Source organism: Pantherophis guttatus, chromosome 4 (assembly GCF_059756535.1).
Source record: "Pantherophis guttatus breed Tessera chromosome 4, ASM5975653v1, whole genome shotgun sequence".
NCBI lineage: Eukaryota > Metazoa > Chordata > Lepidosauria > Squamata > Colubridae > Pantherophis > Pantherophis guttatus.
Window position 1 is genome coordinate 14,825,632 of NC_142066.1, and position 19,117 is coordinate 14,844,748.

The 19,117-nt window shown below is 48.0% G+C and overlaps 1 protein-coding gene across 4 annotated transcripts in view; it reads left to right on the forward strand.

The window, feature by feature from the left end:
- The window catches only part of ARHGEF15 (Rho guanine nucleotide exchange factor 15), a 93,746-nt gene that overhangs the window by 50,396 nt on the left and 24,233 nt on the right, over positions 1–19,117 (forward strand). For all 4 annotated transcript variants that reach the window (XR_015734182.1, XM_087893843.1, XM_087893844.1 and 1 more), the window contains 5 exons: positions 3,831–3,891; positions 7,338–7,393; positions 10,656–10,888; positions 15,459–15,619; positions 17,831–17,983. Coding sequence is in view for 3 of the 4 variants with exons in the window: in XM_087893843.1 (XP_087749969.1) it covers positions 3,831–3,891; positions 7,338–7,393; positions 10,656–10,888; positions 15,459–15,619; positions 17,831–17,983 (664 nt within the window). In the remaining variant the exon portion in view is untranslated. The remainder of the gene's footprint in view (positions 1–3,830; positions 3,892–7,337; positions 7,394–10,655; positions 10,889–15,458; positions 15,620–17,830; positions 17,984–19,117) is intronic.

Genomic DNA, 19,117 nt, shown 5'->3' on the forward strand with positions numbered 1-19,117 from the left:
TTCAGTTCGAAAAGTACAAAGTTTGAAATGTCTTTTTTTTTCCCCCCTCAAATGCGGCAGCTCAGTTTTTCTGCTTGGAAGCCTTTCATGTCTCCCCAAATATCTCATTTCTCCCTCAGTAGCCTGTTGTACGCTAGAAACTGGGCACTGAAAATAAAACAGTGTTTTGACTCAAAACATTTGACGTATTGTTACGGGGCAAAGGTCTTGTTTTTCTAGACTTCCGGGAAAGTTCCACTATCTCTTAGGTCTTCCACTATCGCTTAGGTCCCAGAATATTTGTCGGACCATCTGCAACCAGCAACAGCTCCCCATCACCCGGTGCGTTCTCACAGGGAGGACCTACTCAGGGTGCCGTCGGCTAGACAGTGTCGACTGGCGACTCCTAGAGGCAGAGCTTTCTCTGTGGGTGCTCCCACCCTCTGGAACTAACTTCCTCTGGGGCTCCAGTTGGCCCCTGACCTCCGCACCTTCCGCCGCGACTTAAAGACATGGCTGTTCAGCCTGGACTGGGAGGGTTAACATGTATTTTAACACGCTTTTATTTGGATATTTTATTGTTGTGAGCCGCCCTGAGTTCTATGGAGATAGGGCGGCATATAAATCTCTACATGGGGCTCCCCTTGGGGTACACCCGGAGGCTCCAACTGGTGCAGAATGCGGCCGCGTGGGGGATTATGGGAGCGATGGGGCGCTCCCATGTGACTCCTCTCCTGCGCGAGCTGCATTGGCTTCCGGTGGACTTCCGGGTGCGCTTCAAGGTGTTGGTGATGACCTTTAAAGCGCTCCATGGCTTAGGACCGGGGTACTTACGGGACCGCCTTCTGCCACGAATTGCCTCCCACCGGCCAACTCCCACAGAGAGGGCCTCTTCAGGGTGCAGTCGGCCAGACAATGTCGGCTGGCGACCCCCAGGGGGAGAGCCTTTTCTGTGGTGGCACCTACCCTCTAGAACAATCTACCCCCAGAGATACGAGTGATCTCCGACCTCCGGACTTTTCTTCGGGCCCTAAAAACCTATTTTTTTCAGTTAGCCGGGCTGTCCTGATTTTATGGTTGGTTTTAAAATTTGATATGGATTTTAATTGAAAAGTTTTAAATTACGGGCCAAATTTTTTTTTTTTTTAATTTGATTTATATGCCGCCCTTCTCCGAAGACTCAGGGCGGCTTACAATGTGCTCAGCAATAGCCTTCATCCTTTTGTATATTTATACAAAGTCAGCTTATTGCCCCCACAACTGGGTCCTCAATTTACCTACATTTCATTCATTTCATTTTCATTTTATTAAATTTGTATACCGCCCTACTCCCGAAGGACTCAGGGCGGTGAACAGCCATGAAATAAAACATATAAATACAAAATTTAAAATAGAAATAAAACCTTACCTACCTTAGAAAGGATGGAAGGCTGAGTCAACCTTGAGCCTTGGTGAGATTCGAACCCTGCAGTAATTGCAGGCAGCTGGTCTTAATAACCAGCTTAATAACAGAGTGCCTTAAACCCCTGTACTACCAAGGCTCTTTTTGGCTCTTTATTTAATTATTTTAAATCTATTTTTAACTTTTGTGTATAAATGTTTTTATCTTGGCTCTTCACCGCCCTGAGTCCGAAAGGAGAAGGGCGGTATAGAAATCTGAAAAATAAAATAAAATAAATAAATAAATAAATAAAATCAAATAAATAAATCTCTGTTCCGATCGGAGAGGAACACTCTCTGTTCCCTCTGCTATTGATAATGTGGCTTGGCTCATTTACTTCGAGTTGCACGTAGTCCTCGACTTAACGACCATATTGGAGCCTGCCTCTTATGGCCGCAAGTCCAGTTTTCAGCAAAAAAAAAAAAGCATTGTAAAATGTGATCATGTGACCACGAGACACTGCAAATGACTGTCGATTGAAGCCAGTTGTCAAACACCCGAACTACATTTTTATGCTGGGGATGGGGGGCAACCATTGGAACTTCAGAAATGGGTCATAAGCACCAATGGGGTGTTGTGGCCCACCAGCGGTGGCAGATTCAGACAATGAGATTGGGAAGGAACATGGGCCAGTCCTGGAGTCTGAGGAAGGCTCTGATGAGGGCTCTGCGTCGGAGGCAGAGAGGGGGCCAGGGCCGTCTGTCAGTTGTCAGCTGCCTTCGGAGTCGGACATCAGTGGGGCAGAAGAAAAGCTGGAGCCTGTTCCCAGTGTGCGCATGCGCAGAGCTGCCAGGAGAAGGGAACAGCTAAGGAACAAGGGTCGACTCAGGAGTAAAGCCGCAGGTGGACAGTGAATGGCCCCTCCCATAGGGAATAAGGAGCGAAAGGGGAGTGGAATTTGCAGGAGACAATTAGTTTGCTTTATTTATTTATTTATTTATTTATTTATTTATTTATTTATTTATTTATTTATTTATTTATTTATTATATTTCTATACCGCCTTTCTCCCGTAGGACTCAAGGCGGTGTACAGTCAAGAAAAATATAGACACACAAACATCATAAAATTGCTAATTAAAATTATTACTTAGTTTGGTCAATTAAATAAAACCCAGAATTAGATAACATTTAAAAAATCATTCACATGTTCGTATGTTTAGCCCCGCCTGTTGGAACATCAGGGTCTTGAGGGCACGGCGGAAAGCACGGAGATCAGGGATATTCCGTATCTCCGGGGGCAGTTCATTCCAAAGGGTTGGAGCCCCCACAGAGAAGGCCCTCCCCCTGGGAGTCGCCAGTCGACATAATTTGACTGACGGTACCCTGAGTAGTCCCTCCCTGTGAGAACGAACTGGTCGGTGGGAGGCTATTGGTGGCAAAAGACGGTCTCGTAGGTACCCAGGTCCTAAGCCATGGAGCGCTTTAAAGGTGATAACTAACACCTTGAATCGCACCCGGAAGACCACCGGGAGCCAGTGCAGCTCGCGTAGGAGAGGTGTTACATGGGCGTAACGAGCTGCGCCCATAATCACCCGTGCGGCTACGTTCTGGACCAGTTGGAGCCTCCGGGTGCTTTTCAAGGGGAGCCCCATGTAGAGAGCATTACAGTAGTCCATACGGGAGGTAACTAGGGCATGAGTTCGTGACTCTCCTGAGACTCCTTGCCAAGTTTTGAAGATATCGGCCTGGCAGCTCTCCAAGCCAGATAAGGTCTGTGACTGTAAATTCTCCCTTGAAAGACTTTGCTGGATGTGAATGAGAGGAATTCACAGTAACTTAATAAAAAGGGGGTTTTGTCGGGACATGGAGTCTGCTTCGTGGTTTGGGGAAGCCTAGGTCAGAACATGGGGAAGTGCATGGTAGATTCCAATGGTTGCTACGCAATCGGTTGTAAATCGAGGACCACCCGTGTTTGATTCAGACTTCCTTCATCTGATGCATTCCAGAAGTGTTACACTGCAGCTCCCATCTCCTCAATCCAAACCGAAAACATGGCCAGATGCTTGAGGTGTTACAGCAGTGCTTAGATTTTCCCCAGTGTCCATAATCTGTGCTTGTCTGTGTTATTTTTTTTTTTTAATTTGATTTATATGCCGCCCTTCTCCGGAGACTCAGGGCGGCTTACAATGCGCTAAACAATAACCTTCATCCTTTTGTATATTTATACAAAGTCAGCTTATTGCCCCCATAATCTGGGTCCTCAATTTACCTACCTTAGAAAGGATGGAAGGCTGAGTCAACCTTGAGCCTGGCGAGATTCGAACCTGCAGTAATTGCAGGCAGCTGGTCTTAATAACAGGGTGCTTTAGACCACCGTACTACCAAGGGTCTTCAGTTATGAACTGAAATGTCCTTTCCTGTTAACCCATTCCTGGTCTTTCGTTGACTCTGCCAACTTTTCCTTCCGCAGGTGGCTGCGATAATGAAGAGAGCAGTTTCAGCAAGTCGGAGACGGACAAATCAGACAACAGGTGTGTTCAGATTACAGATTAGCAGAGTTGGAAGGGACCTTGTAGGTCACCTAGTCCAACCCCCCGCCCAAGCAGGAGATCCTACACCATTTCTGACAAATGACAGGCAAAGCTCTTCTTGAAAGCCTCCAGTGATGAAGCTCCCACAACTTCCAAAGGCAACTTCTGTTCCATGGGTTGATTGTTCTCACTGTCAGAAAATTTCTCCTTATTTCTAGGTTGAATCTCTCCTTGATCAGTTTTCCTCCATTATTCCTTGTCTGGCCTTCAGGTGCTTTGGAAAATAGCCTGACTCCCCACTCCTCTCTGTGGCAGCCCCTCAAATATTGGAAGACTGCTATCATGTCTCCCCTGGTCCTTCTCTTCACTAGACTAGCCATGCCCAGTTCCTGTAACCGTTCTTTGTATGTTTTAGTCTCCAGTCTCCTAATCATCCTGGTTGCTCTCCTCTGCACTTTTTCTAGAGTCTCAACATCTTTTTTTAGTGTGGTGACCAAAACTGGATGCAGAATTCTAGGTGTGGTCTTACTAAGGCTTTATAGAGTAGTATTAGTACCTCACTTGATCTTGATTGTATCTTCTCCGGAGACTCAGGGCGGCTTACAATGCGTTAAGCAATAGCTTTCATACTTTTGTATCTACCTGCTTAGTAGGGCTTTCGGCCCCCCCTAAGTGGTGTTCTTTTTTATACAAAGTCAGCTTATTGCCCCCAACAATCCGGGTCCTCATTTTACCTACCTCGAAAGGATGGAAGGCTGAGTCAACCTTGAGCTTGGTGAGATTCGAACTTGCAGTAATTGCAGGCAGCTGGTGCTAATTAACAGCACTTTAGTCTGCTGCGCCACCAAGGCTCTTATAGCCTTGTTTATGCCTGTCATGTTTATGACAGTTGTCCTGGGGTCATAGGATCCCCTTTTGGGTCCTTTTGACAAATGGGGAGGCCAGATTCACTTAACAGCAGCATTGCAAATACAACAACTGCAGTGATTCACTTAACAACCGTGGCAAGAAAGGTTGTAAAATGGGAGAAAACTCAGTTAACAACTATCTCAATTAGCAACATAAATTTTGGACTCAATTGCAAGTTGAAGATTACCTGTATTGTATCTTGACAGTGTCTATTGATCATTATCTCTGGAGGATTTATTACTTCTGAACAAGGAGTAAATGGTGTGAAAAGCTATGGAAGCTGATTTTAGCTGGTGCTCCCATACCCTACGGTATTTTTCGGAGTATAAGACGCACCTTTTTCCCCCCTAAAAGGGAGTGAAAATTTGGGTGCGTCTTATACACCAAATATAGCCCCACCCACCCACTGGCCCCCACCCTTTGGCTTCTGCCTCCCAGCAATTTACCTCCTTGCTGCAAGTAGCAAGAAGAAACAGCCCATTTCAGCTTCAGCACAGCCTAATTAGCACAAGTTGATTGTCCGTTGGATCGGCCTCCTGACACTCAGCTGTTTCAAGCTGCAGGCCATTGCCTATTGCTGCGCGGGCCTCTGCTGCTTGCTGCAAGGAGGTAAATTGCTGGGAGTAGATTTTTTTTTCTTGTGCTAACCAAGCTGTGCTGAAAATGAAAATGAAAGTAAAGCAGGCTATTTGCTGTTTGCTGCAACGAGGCAAAATTGCTGGGAGGCAGAGGCACATTTCTTTTTCTTGTTTTCCTTACCAAAAAAGATAGGTGCGTCTTATAGTCCAGAGCGTCTTATACTCCGAAAAATACGGTACTTTTGCTTGCCGCAATTGTGAGCAGTTGCTCTATATAAAACTCTCATATCTCATTGTCTGTAACCTTCAGCTGGGCAAAACAGGGTATCATAGGGCAATAGTTTTCCATCAACGTACCTCGAATGGGCTAACTTACAAAATGCAACCACCCATGACTCCTGAAAGATTGGCAAAATTGTGGCCATTTCAGTGCCGCCTCAATCATCCGTTGGGGAAGTGATCATTATTTCCATCGCTCCCTAACAAACTTCCTTTAAAGGAAAGTCACTGGGGAAGCCAGCGGGAAATTGGAAGTCACTCCCGCTGCCACTGCCTTTTTGTCCGCCCATCGTCTTTCTGTCACTCTCACCCATCTCCTGTGGGGTTGAAATTTGGCAAAGGTGTGGCTGCTTCAGTGCTGCCATGCCACCACACTGCTATGTCAGCCGTGGCAGTCACGCGATTGTTAATTTTCCCCCGCTCCCTGCCAGCTTTCTGCAAGGAAAGTCCATGGGGAACCTAGCAGGAAATCAGAAGTTGGTCCCACTGCTGTTTTGGCTGCTTGTGGTTAGTCTTGTTTCTCTGTTTTAGTAAGGAAATATCTCTGAAATGGCTCAATGAGGCATGGATTGCCTATTTTTAGCAAAATTCTTAGCTTGTTGGACTGGATATGCCAAACCTACCAGCCCATTTCTCCCACAGGAGGTGCCACTGTTAAGCATGTTCGATCAGTTCTTTGGCTCCCTGAAATATAATCTGCCAGTTATTTGTTGCATTCTTCTTAAATAACAGATTTATACAGACGGAGAGAAAGTTTATATATATATATATATATATATATATATATATATATATATATATATATATCTCAAAAATTCTTCAAGACTATGGGTTTTGATTATTGCTTTTTTGGCACAAGAAAAGGGGAATATATGTTTAATTAATTATTTGAAAAGGATTTCCATTAGCGAAAGAGTATTCTTTAATCATTGCTGTCAAATTGAGTACTTATGAAGGAAGTAATTTGATGAGAAAGGAAAATCCCAGAGACGAAATAGATCCCTTTTTCCTGAATTTGTGGTTTTGAACATCTCTATTTCTGAATTCTGAATTGATGGGGTTTTCTAAACCATTAGCAACAAAAAAATAAATAAAAAAATAAAAATCTTCCCAATGACATCAAAATTTAAAAATTGGGGGGAAAACCAAGAGGTTTATTCTATATTCAGGGTTCTTCGTTTGATGGTAGATGAAGAAGATATATTTTTTCCTCCCAACATCGTGGCGTTAACAGGCTTCTTAGCAAATCAACAACTACAGAGTTGTTGTGTTCATAGGATTGCTTAAAGGTTCCCATCGCACATATGTGCTAGTCGTTCCTGACTCTAGGGGGCAGTGCTCATCTCCGTTTCAAAGCCGAAGAGCCAGCGCTGTCCAAAGACGCCTCCGTGGTCACTTGGCCGGCATGACTAAACGCCAAAGGTGCACGGAACGCTGTTATCTTCCCACCAAAGGTGGTCCCTATTTTTCTACTTGCATCTTTTACGTGCTTTCGAACTGCTAGGTTGGCAGAAGCTGGGACAAGTAACGGGAGCTCACCCGGTTATGCGGCACTAAGGATTCGAACCACTGAACTGCTGACCTTTCGATCGATAAGCTCGGCGTCTTAGCCACTGAGCCACTGTGTCCCTTATAGGATTGCTTATAATGGCCTTTTTCTGCTTTGCCCCTATATCACAGGCATTCTTCAGCGCTCTCGTCTAAGAGTCCGGACTGGGGGCTTTGCCTGCAGGACGGTAAGTGGACAGCACGTTTATTTTTTTTAAAAAAAAAATTGAGAGCAAAGACAAACCCAGGAAAAGTGACTCAGTTAAAGACACGGAACAGCCTCTGACTCATTTTCTTTTCCTTCTTCTGAAATCCCATGTGAAATTCTCATATTCTCCCATATCCTAAAACAGCGTTTCTCAACTTTTAAGATCAATCAGAATAGAGCTGAAAGGGACACTTGGAGGTCTTCTACTCCAACCCCCTGCTCAAGCAGGAGACTCTATACCTGTTGTGGCCTGCCAGTGGCCAACGGATCTGGCAGCAGATTCGGACAGTGAGGAGGTTGGGGAGGAACATGGGCCAGTCCTGGAGTCTGGGGAAGGCTCTGATGAGGGCTCTGCGTCAGAGGCAAAGAGGGGACCAGGGCCGTATGCCAGTTAACAGCTGCCTTTGGAGTCAGACATCAGTAAGGCAGACGAACAACTGGAGCCTGTTCCCAGTGTGCGCATGCGGAGAGTTGCCAGACGAAGGGAATAGCTAAAGAACAAGGGTCGACTTGGGAGTAAGGCCACAGGTGGACGATAAATGGCCCCTCCCAGAGGTAATAAAAGAGGAGCGAAAGGGGAATGGAGTTTGCAGGAGACAATTAGTTCATTACTGCATTCTTGCCAATTATTGCTGTTCTGTCCCCGTACCCCACACGCACCCCCACAGACGGCCCGGAGTTAATAAGCCACACGACAAAACTCTTTGAAGATAAAGCTGGCAGCAACCCAGTGGCTAGCTGCCAATTCAGACTTTACTCACACAAAACAAAGATTAGACTGCAAGCATTCTGATAAAACAGGCAGAGTGTCAACAATACAAGGATTAATCCAAATGCAGTCCGATAAAGCAGGCAAAGTTCAGTAACACAGAGATCATGGAGTATTTCTGAACCGGCCACCACACTCACATTTATATCCTGTGGGGTGTGGTCCAGTGACTCAGCTAATCTCTGGCACGCCTTCCCTTCTGCTGTGCACGCTTCTCCCTGCGCCTCTGTTGCGGGTCCAGCCAGCACTTATCTTCTTCATCGCTGTCCACCTGTGGCTGCGGGGACGTGCTTGGCTCTGAGCCTATTGTTTGGCCTTCGGTGTCCTCCGGAGGCATTGCCAGAGAGGAGGGTCCTGGAGAGGGAGGCCTTGGCAACTCCTCTCCCTCACTCTCAGAGTCTGCATCTGTTGATAGCCCAGGCTCAGGCAACGGAGCCACAACAATTGCAAGACCGAAAGAGTCTTGAAAGACTGTGGGAGAAGAAAGACTTTGCTGGAGAGGAATTCACTGTAAATTAAATAAAAGGGTTTTTTGTCAGGACGTGGACTCGGCTTTGTGATTTGGGGAAGCCTAGGTCAGAACGATACCATTTCAGACAGGTGGCTGCATAGTCTCTTCTTAAAAACCTCCAGTGATGAAGCACCCACAACTTCTGAAGGCAAGCTGTTCCACTGGTTAATTGTCCACCCTCTTAGGAAGCTTTTTCTTAATTCCAGGTTGCTTCTCTCCTTGATTAGTTTCCATCTGTTGTTTCTTGTCTTGCCTTCTGGGGCTTTCAACTCTGGGAGTTGAAGTCCACAAATCTTAAAAGTTGACGAAGTTGAGAAACGTTGCCCTGGAGGCATAGTTCACTGCTGAGATGGTTTAAAAGCCCTGATTAGGATGCTACCTCATTGCTACATCCTTGTGCTACCATTCCCTAGTAGTTACTCATCCGGATTTCCTTCTTTAGGTTTTTAAAGTTCACTTACACAGAGTCTAACTGTGGAGACCATGTGCTGGGGACATTCCTAGGAACTCACTATACCAGTGTTTTTCGACCTCAGCCATTTTAACATGTGGGGATTTCAACTCCCAGAATTCCACAGTCAGTTACTACAACATTTCTCAGTTTCAACTACATTAAGATGTGTGGACTTCAACTCCCAGAATTCCAAGCCAGCTACCACAAAGTTTCTGCTTCAACTATATAAAGATGTGTGGACTTCAACTCCCAGAATTCCAAACCAGTTAACACAAAGTTTCTATTTCAACTATGTAAAGATGTGTGGACTTCATCTCCCAGAATTCTAAGCCAGTTACCACAAATTTTCTGCTTCAACTATGTAAAGATGTGTGGATTTCAACTCCCAGAATTCCAAGACAGATACCACAGAGTTTCTGTTTCAACTATGTTAAGATGGGTGGACTTCAACTCCCAGAATTCCAAGCCAGCTACCACAAAGTTTCTGTTTCAACTATGTTAAGATGTGTGGACTTCAACTCCCAGAATTCCAAGCCAGCTACCACAAAGTTTCTGCTTCAACTATGTAAAGATGTGTGGACTTCAACTCCCAGAATTCCCCCAGCCAGCAAAACTGGCTGGAGGAATTCTGGGAGTTGAAGTCCACACATCTTAAAATGGCTGAGGTTCGAGAAATACTGCACTACGCCCTTTACTTCACACAACTTAAAATAGTTTTTCAGATACGCTTATAATATTTAATAGGATGCTGACAGCTTTCTGAGAACCCGGGGCAAAAACTGGACAATTGTAACCTTGAAGGATTTTTTTGTTTTTTATGAAGTATAGATAGTCTTCGACTTACAACCATTCGTTTAGTGACCGTAAAACAGCACTGAAAAAAGTGACTCATGACCATTTTTCACACAACCATTGCTGCACCCCTCCCCCCATGGTCATGTGATCAAAATTTGGTTCATATTTATGATGGTTATGAGTCCCAGGGTCATATACCACCGGTTCGCCACACGTACTCACGCTCACTTCGCGTGCGCACCTTCAGCGCATGTGCCCGGCCTTCCACGCATGCACTTTGCTCATGCGCACACCTTCTGTGCATGCGCCTGTCCTCAAAAACATGGCTAAATAGGACTGCATAGCGCCGGGGTGGGTGGGCAGGCCCACCCACAATCTCCACTACCAGTTCGCACGAACCAGCTGAATACCATTTCTGGTCATGTGATCCCCTCTTGCAACCGTCTGACAAGCAAAGTCAATGGGGAAGCTAGATTGACTGAACAACTGTGTTGCTAATTTAACGACGACAGTGATTTGCTTAACAACTGGGTCAAGGAAGGCCGTAGACTGGTTTAAAGCTCACTTCACAACACTCCTCCTTAACAAAAGAAATTTTGGGTTCAGTTGTGATCGTAAGTCGAGGGTGATAGTTGTTCATTTGGGCATGGCGCGTTATTCCCCCACTGAGGTTCACTGTGTTGTGTCTTTCTCTGCCTTCTGTTGTCTTGCAGAACCTTTGTATCAAACCTATCGCCAGGCTGTCATCTCCAAGGAGATCAAGAGGCAGACGGTTCCACGCAACAGTAGTTTCAGCAGCTCGGATTACAGAGCCCCTTCTCCTGGGGAAGGGACAACGGGACCCCAGGGCCCCATCCCTCATAGCACCCTTTGGCAGGAGCTGCCAGCTGTGCGAGAAAGCGGCGTTTTGGACAACATCAGCCCAGAAGAAAGGAAAATGCAAGAGGTGAGTCTAATAGGACTTAGGTAAGAAAGGCGCTTCCCACCAGACAGAATTCGAGGTGTCTGAAATTTGCTTCAGAAATTTTCCTGACGTTTGGAACAATTAATCGGTGGAACGACTTGCTTCCAGAAGTTGTGGGTGCTCCAACACTGGAGGTTTTTAAGAAGAGATGGGGCAACCATTTGTCAGGAATGGCATAGGGTCGTGATGGCGAACCTACGGCAAGCGTGCCACAGTTGGCACGCAGAGTCTTCTCTGCGGACGTGCGACCCGTCACCCAGCTCAGCTCCACCGTGAATGTTTGCACGCCTCCCACTGACTAGCTGATTTTCAGGATATGCGGGGGGCGGGGCGCGTGCAGGAGATGCACATGCATACGCAGGGGGGGTCGCACACATGCGTGGGGGATGGGAGTTGCAGTGGTGGGGGCAGAGCGCGGGGGGGCATGTCCTCCCACCGCCCATTTTTGGGCCCAGGAGGCTGCAGGGAGGCCTGCTAGGCCAAAAATGGGGTGTGGGGGGCATGCGGTCCGCCCCCCCCATGGCCCGTTTTTGGGCCCAGGAGGCTGCAGGGAGGCCTGCTAGGCCAAAAATGGGGTGTGGGGGGCATGCGGTCCGCCCCCCCATGGCCCGTTTTTGGGCCCAGGAGGCTGCAGAGAGGCCTGCTAGGCCAAAAATGGGGCATGGGGGGGTGCGGCCCGCCCCCCTCATGGCCCGTTTTTGGGCCTAGGAGGCTGCAGGGAGGCCTGCTAGGCCAAAAATGGGGCGTGGGGGGCATGCGGTCCGCCCCCCTCATGGCCCTGCTAGGCCAAAAATGGGGCATGGGGGGGTGTGCGGCCCGCCCCCCTCATGGCCCATTTTTGGTCCCAGGAGGCTGCAGGGAGGCCTGCTAGGCCAAAAACGGGGCCTGGGGGGGTGCGGTCCGCCCCCCTCATGGCCCATTTTTGGTCCCAGGAGGCTGCAGAGAGGCCTCCTAGGCCAAAAACAGGGGAAAAGTTGGTCACACGTGCATGCGTGAGGGGTGCATGGGAGGGTAGTGCGCAGAAGCGGGGCGCGCTTTGCATTATGGGTGCCAGCACACACGCTTTCAGCACATGACGAGAAAAAGGTTAGCCATCACTGGCAAAGGGTTTCCTGTCTGTGCAGGGAGTTGGATAGAAGACCTCCAAGGTCCTTCCCACTCTGTTATTCTGCTTCGGGAACACTCAAAACGTGCAAAGTTTCGTTGAACACTCTAAGGAGTTGTGTTGGCCGGGTTCTTCCCCTCGCCTCTCCCCCCCCACCCCCCCGAAAATGAGATCATTTTAAATTGAGAGTTCCTTTTTATTTGCGACTTGGGACTGGGTGTTTCACGCATGAATTACAACCCGAGCTAGATCAGCAGATTAATATTATTTTTCCAACTCACGTGGCACGTGGGAGACTTGAGTATCCGAATGGTGCGAATGAATATTGTGCTGAAGTCCGAACTTTGTACGGACCGTGTGTACGTTAGTGGATTCTGATTTCTCCCCCCTCCCCCAATAACACGAGACACACTTGTAATTGTAAATTGTGTTAGCGATGGAATAAAGCAAAAATAAGTACCACTCCCAAGCACAGATATGACCTGGCGACTTTTTTTCTCCCCTGCTGTATCTTCATGATACAGGATACATCTTGTTGTATCTGTTGCCAGCATTGTGTGGTCTCCTTTAGGCAGCCAACAAATTGTTGCAATGTTCCCGTGGGTGAAATCTGACTCATCAACTACAGGTAGTTCTCGACTCACAATTGGTTGTTTAACAACCCATTCAGAGGTGGGATTCACTTACCTTCCCTACCGGTTCAGAAATGTGAGCATGCGGCTTTCTGCACATGCGCAGTGCTCATGGATTACATCCGGGCGGGTGGGCGGAGCCTCCCGCAGTCGCCGCTACAGGTTCGCCCGATCTGGAGAGAACCGGCTGAATCCCACCACTGAATCCCATTGGAGCTACAGTGGCCTCAGAAAGAAGTGTTTTTTTAGGCCCTGTGAAACACTTCCGGCTGTCGGAAAATGTTGTGCAGCTCTCTTTTCCCCGGGGTCACATGACCACATGTTGGATGCTTGCCAATTGACTCGCATTTTTAACAGATTTAACAGGTGACCTTGTAGGTCATCTAGTCCAATCCCCTTCCTTCCCCCCAAGCAGGAGACCCTACATCCGTGATGGCGAACCTGATGGTGGCACATGGAGTCATATTGATTGGCACGCAAGTTTGCCGACTTCTGTTTCCAGCCTCTGGAGGGCCTTTGGGGAGTGGGGGGAGGCCGTTTTTGTCCTCCCCAGGCTCCTAGAAAGGCTCTGGAGCGTGGGGAGAGCGAAAAACAGGTCTTCTGGTCTCACCGGAAGTCGGCAAATGGACCGTTTCCAGCCTCGAGAGGGCCTCCAGGGTGGTAGGGAAGGCCGTTTTCACCCTCCCCAGGCTCCTAGAAAGCCTCTGGAGCCTGGGGAAGGTGAAAAACGGGGCCACCATAACATTGCGTGCCAAAAGCGGGGGGGGGATGTGCACATGCGCAGGAGGGCGGGGCACATAGAATTATGGGTGTGGGCATGTGCACAAGCCCCCCCCCCCACTCCCACGCTTTTGGCACGCGCTGGCAAAAAGATTAGGCATCACTGCCCTACCCCATTTCTGACAGATGGCAGTCCGGTCTCTTCTTGAAAGCCTCCAGTGATGAAGCTCCCACGTTTGCGACCAGTTGCAGTTCTTCCTTTGTCTATTCAGTATTGTTTATACTGCTCTTCAACAGGGGTTTAGCACTTTTTTGGAATAGCACTAAAGACTGGAGGCTTTTGGGAAAAGATTGGACAACCATTTGTCTGAAATGTTACAGGGCAATGATGGCTAACCTTTTTCTCGTCGTGTGCCGAAAGCACATATATACCGGCACCCATAATACAATGTGCACCCCCTGCACATGCGTGCACAACCCCCCCCGCTTCCCTGCCATGTGTGTGTGCGCGCGACCTCCCTGCTCCCTCTGCCCCCCGCGCATGCATGCGCGACCCCCCCCGCCCCCATTTTGGGCCTAGCAGGCTTCTCTGCAGCCTCCTGGGCCCAAAAATGGGCCGTGGGGGGGGCGTACCGCTCCACCCCGCGCACTCACCCATGTGCGCAACCCCCTGTGAATGTGCATGCACCTCCCACATACACCCCTCCCACGTATCCTGAAAATCAGCTGGCTGGCGGCGGGAGGTACATTCACGCATGCATGGTGGAACTGAGCTGGGCAACGGTTTGCGTGCCTGCAGAGGGCTCTGCGTGCCAGCTATGGCACACATGCCGTACGTTCACCATCATGGTTATAGGCTTTCGTGTTTGAGCAGGGGGTTGGACTAGAAGACCTCCAAGGTCCCTTCCAACTCTTGTCATTCTGCGACCAAAAAGAGCTCAGCCACTGCCTGATGGATTTAAAAGCACCTCCAGGGTGCAGAACTACCGTATTTTCCGGCGTATAAGATGACTTTTTAACACATGAAAATCTTCTCAAAAGTCGGGGGTCATCTTATACGCCGGGTGTCGTTCTCCTGTAACCAGGCAGACCGGCCCGAAAGGCTCTGACGAACCTTAAATGGCTCTCGCGATCCAAGCTCTGACGATCCCAGCTTTGCCTGCTAATCAGGCAACGCAGCTGGGATCGCCAGAGCCATGTAAAAGGAAAAAAGTTTTCCCCCTCCAGCTTGCTTACCTTAGCTGCTAGTCGCAACGCTTGCCTTGCTTTGCTTGCCTGAATCCATTCCATCAGCAAACAATTCCCTGCCTGCGATCAAGCAGGCAGGGAGTTGTGGACTTCAACTCCCAGAATTCTTCAGCCAGCAAAACAAAGCTGGCTGAGGAATTCTGGGAGTTGAAGTCTACAAGTCTTAAAGTTGCCAAGGTTGGGGACCCCTGTTCTATTGGGTAAGTTTTTTTCCCCTTTGGGAGCTTTAAAAAAAATAGTTAATTGGTTTTTTTTTTTAATTGTTCTTTTTTAGACCTAGCCATTTAAAGTTTAGGAAGTTTTAAATTTAGTTTTCATATAAAAATTAAAATAAAATAAAATAAAATAATATTTGTGCTGCTTTCTGAGATTTAGTGTGTTTCTGTAGTGTTTCACTCTAACTACACAAACACACAAAATCTCACAAAGCTGTATGTGGAATTTTGTGTGTGTAAAGTGTGAAAGTTGTTTTTTTGGGCTTTTTGTGGCTGTGTGAGGTTCCTGCTTGTTGCAGGGGCCATTTTGGGTCTAGCACAGCTGCTTTTACATTGTGGGTGAGCCAGTTGACGTTTTTTAATTTTTATTTGTTGTGCGTTGGAAGAGGGGTAGTCTTATACGGCGAGTATAGCCCAAACCCTATATTTTAACAGGAAAAGTCGGGGGTCGTCCTATACGCCCAGTCATCTTATACGCCGGAAAATACGGTAGAATGAGATTTGATAGATGGCAGACCCCCAAAACGCCATCAATTTAGAGAAGCTGGGAGAACAGCTCACCACGCTTTATTCCGTTCACATGTTCTGTGCTTGTTGCTCATTCTGCCTTCTTTATGGGTCTCTGGGGTTAGAGTCTCTTTGAGGTGGTGACCTCTGAAGCCTCGTACCTACGCTCGCTGACCCTTCTGATCGAGCACTTCATGGAGTCTCGGGAACTGGCTGGCACCATCCTTCTGCGCGAGCACCGGATTCTCTTCTCCAACATCCGCAAAGTTGAGGAAGTGAGCGAAAGGTCAGGTTTTTTTTCTCTCTTCCCATCTTTCCTCCAATCTGCGTTGCTTTGGACCAGGGGTCGGCAACCTTAAACACTCAAGGAGCCACGAAGATCCGAACCGGCAGCCCCCATTCAATTCTGGAGCCGACCGGAAGTCCGGTTCCTCCACCATAGAGTTTCCTCCTGGCGTGGCATCCTTTTTCCTCTACCTATCCTAACCGAAAGCCCTATCAATTGTGGAGCCGACCAGCAACAGGGAGCCGCAGCAGGGGGATGAAAGAGCCACATGCGGCTCCCGAGCCGTGGGTTGCTGACTCCTGCTCTGGACCATTCTCAAGAATGAAGGCAGCCACTCCTAGAATTCTTAATTTGCTACTGGTCACCGTGAAGGGCTGATGGTCATTATGAAGGGTGGACATGATAGCAGTGTTTATTTATTTATTAAATTTATATTGCTGCCTATTCGCCCATGGTGACTCGAGGCGGCTTACAAAGTACAAAACCACATTTGAAAACAGTAAAAATAATAAAACTAATTTTTAAAAAAATCAAATAAATTAAGGTAATAAAATCACCCCACCCCACCTCACCCCAGCGACAGCAGATCACACGAGCCATTTAATGGGCTCCATCCCGCTCTGGGTTCCCCCAGGCTTTCTGGCAGAACCAGGTCTCCAGCGCCTTCCGGAAGAGAATTAAGAATGGGAGCCATTCTAATCTCTGGGGGAATGATGTTCCAGAGAGAGGGAGCCACCACGGAGAAGGCCCTTCTTCTGGGTCCCGCCAGGTGTATCTCCCTCAGGGATGGGACCCACAGCATTCCCTGCCTCCCCGCTCTGATGGGTCGGGTAGATGTGACCGGCAAGAGATGGTCCCTCAGATAACCTGGTCCCAAGCCATGAAGAGCTTTAAAGGTGACAACCAATATTTGAGGGGCTACTAGAAAGAACGGAGGGTTCCTCAGTCCTCAGACCTGGATGACTGAGAATCTCTCCAGACTTTTGATCAAAGAGAGAAACAGCCTGGAATTAAGGAGAAACTTCCTAACAGTGAGGACAATTAACCAGTGGAACAGCTTGCCTTCCGAAGTTGTGGATGCTCCCAATACTGGAAGGTTTTAAGAAGAGACTAGACAACTATTTGTCTGAAATGGTATAGGGCAGTGATGGATAACCTTTTTGCCATCGCGTGCCGGGTGGGGGAGGTTTGCCCGTGCATGTGCCCACACCCATAATTCTATGTGCCCGGCCACGCACATGCGAGCGCGACCCCCCTTTCCCCCCTCACTCCTGGCACACGATGGCCCGGTAGGCCCATTTTTCTTTCACACCTGACTCCAGATCCTTTCTTTGCATCTGGGGAGGGCGAAAACAGCCTTCCCCACCCCCTCGGAGGCCGGAAGTTGAGAAACGGGCTGTTTCGGGCCTCCGAGGGGGTGGGGAAGGCTGTTTTCACCCTCCCCAGATGCATAGTGACGATCTGGAGCCAGGGAGAAAGAAAAACGGGCCTTCCCCTGCCCCCCCAGGCTCTCTTCTGGTGGGCCCAAAAGGGCCGAAAATCAGCTGACAGCTGAGCTGGCGTGCCAGGCAATATGACTCCGCATGCCACCTGTGGCACGCGTGCCATAGTTTCGCCATCACGGGTATAGGGGCTCCTGCTCGAGCAATGGTTGGACTAGAACAAGGGTCGGCAACCTATGGCTCTGGAGCCGTATGTGGCTCTTCCATCACTCTGCTGCGGCTCCCTGTTGCCAGTCAACTCCACAATTGATAGGGCTTTCAGTTAGGATAGGTAGAGGAAAAAGGACGCCGTGCTAGGAGGAGAAACTATGGTGGGGGGAAACCGGACTTCCGGTTGACTCCAGAATTGAACAGGGGGCTTCCGGTTAGGGCCTTTGTGGTTCTTTGAGTGTTTAAGGTTGCCGACTCATGGACTAGAAGACCTCCGAGGTCCCTTCCAACTCAGTTATTCTGATTCTGATTAATCTCCACGTTCAGAAGGAATCATACCCATAGGGCTCTCCCAAGTGTTTCTTCTAATTATGGTGACCATCTGTGATGAACAGCAGGCTAGTCAGTTGTCCATCTGTACGATCATCTGTTTAATGGTTACTTCCCCCGCTTCGAAAGGTGGAAATAGATCCCCGTCTGGAGACACAAGCTCGCTGTTTTTGCTTGGGCTTCTCTGAATAATCCACATACATCTGATGCCAGTTCTTCCTCTTGGCAGGTTCTTACAGGATCTGGAACGGCGGCTGGCTGAAAGCCTGCAGATCTCAGACGTTTGTGATATTGTGGAGGACCACGCTCAGCAGAGCTTCTCGGTCTACATTGATTACGTCCGTAACCAGCTCTACCAGGAGAAGACCTACAGTAGCCTCATGTGAGTAAGCGGGGAGGAAAGGAAAACAGTCTGCTGGATCATCCTTTGGGGAGTTGAGGAATTATTTGGAGAAACTCGCTTGGCTGTTTTCCCAGCCTGTTTTGACCTCACTGAGAATTCTGGGAATTGTAGTTTTCCCTCATCTGCAGGTATCACCAAGGCAGAATCCAAAAGATATTAATCTACCTTTTCAACAGCAGCCATCCAACTACTCCTGCAGAGCTTGTTGGTGGTTGATCACGGCCATCCCTTGTAGTCTCCAGGGGTAGGGGTCTGCAACCTTAAACACCCAAAGAGCCATTTGGACCCGTTTCCCACAGAAAAGAAAACACCGGGAGCCACAAAACCCTTCCTGTGCCTGACTATTTCTTGAGCGGCCACAAAACTAGCCATATGTAGTTGAATTAAACGTTCTGTTTTCTTCTGAAACTTTTCTTTTCTTGGATTTATCCCTGGTTGGCCTACGGGGGATTGAAAAGCTCAATAAATTGCATGCCGGCGGGTGTTACACATTGGCGGTTGTGACGCGTATTTTGAATGACGGAGCCGCAGCAGAGAGATGAAAGAGCCACATGCGGCTCCAGAGCCACAGGTTGCTGACCCCTGCTCCAAGGCCTTGTATGTAACTTTTGAAGTGGGAATCCCGTTCTTCCTGTCATAGATAATGGATGTAGATGTACCCGTGCACCATAAACGTCTTTAAGAGTTTCTGCTTAGTCTAACATTTATTTATTTTATTTTATTTTATTTATTTTATTTTTCAATTTATATACCGCCCTTCTCCCTGAGGACTCAGGGCAGTGCACAGCCAGAATTAAAAACATGAAATACAAATATTAAAAACAATTAAAATCTATATAAATTTGGCCCAAAATTTCAAAAACCACAAACCAATTAAACATTTAAAAATTTTAAAAAATTTCTTCCTAAGCCAGCCCGGCTTGCTGGAAAAAGTCTACAGATGTTCCGAGAAAGCCCTCAAATTAAATCTAGGGATCTTCAACTTTGGCAGCTTTAAGACTTCAACTCTCATAATTACTGGCTGGGGAATTCTGGGAGTCAAAGTTTACAAGTCTTAAAGTTGCCTTAAAGATTAGGCAACCCTGAATGAAGCAGTTGTCTGGAATTCATTCA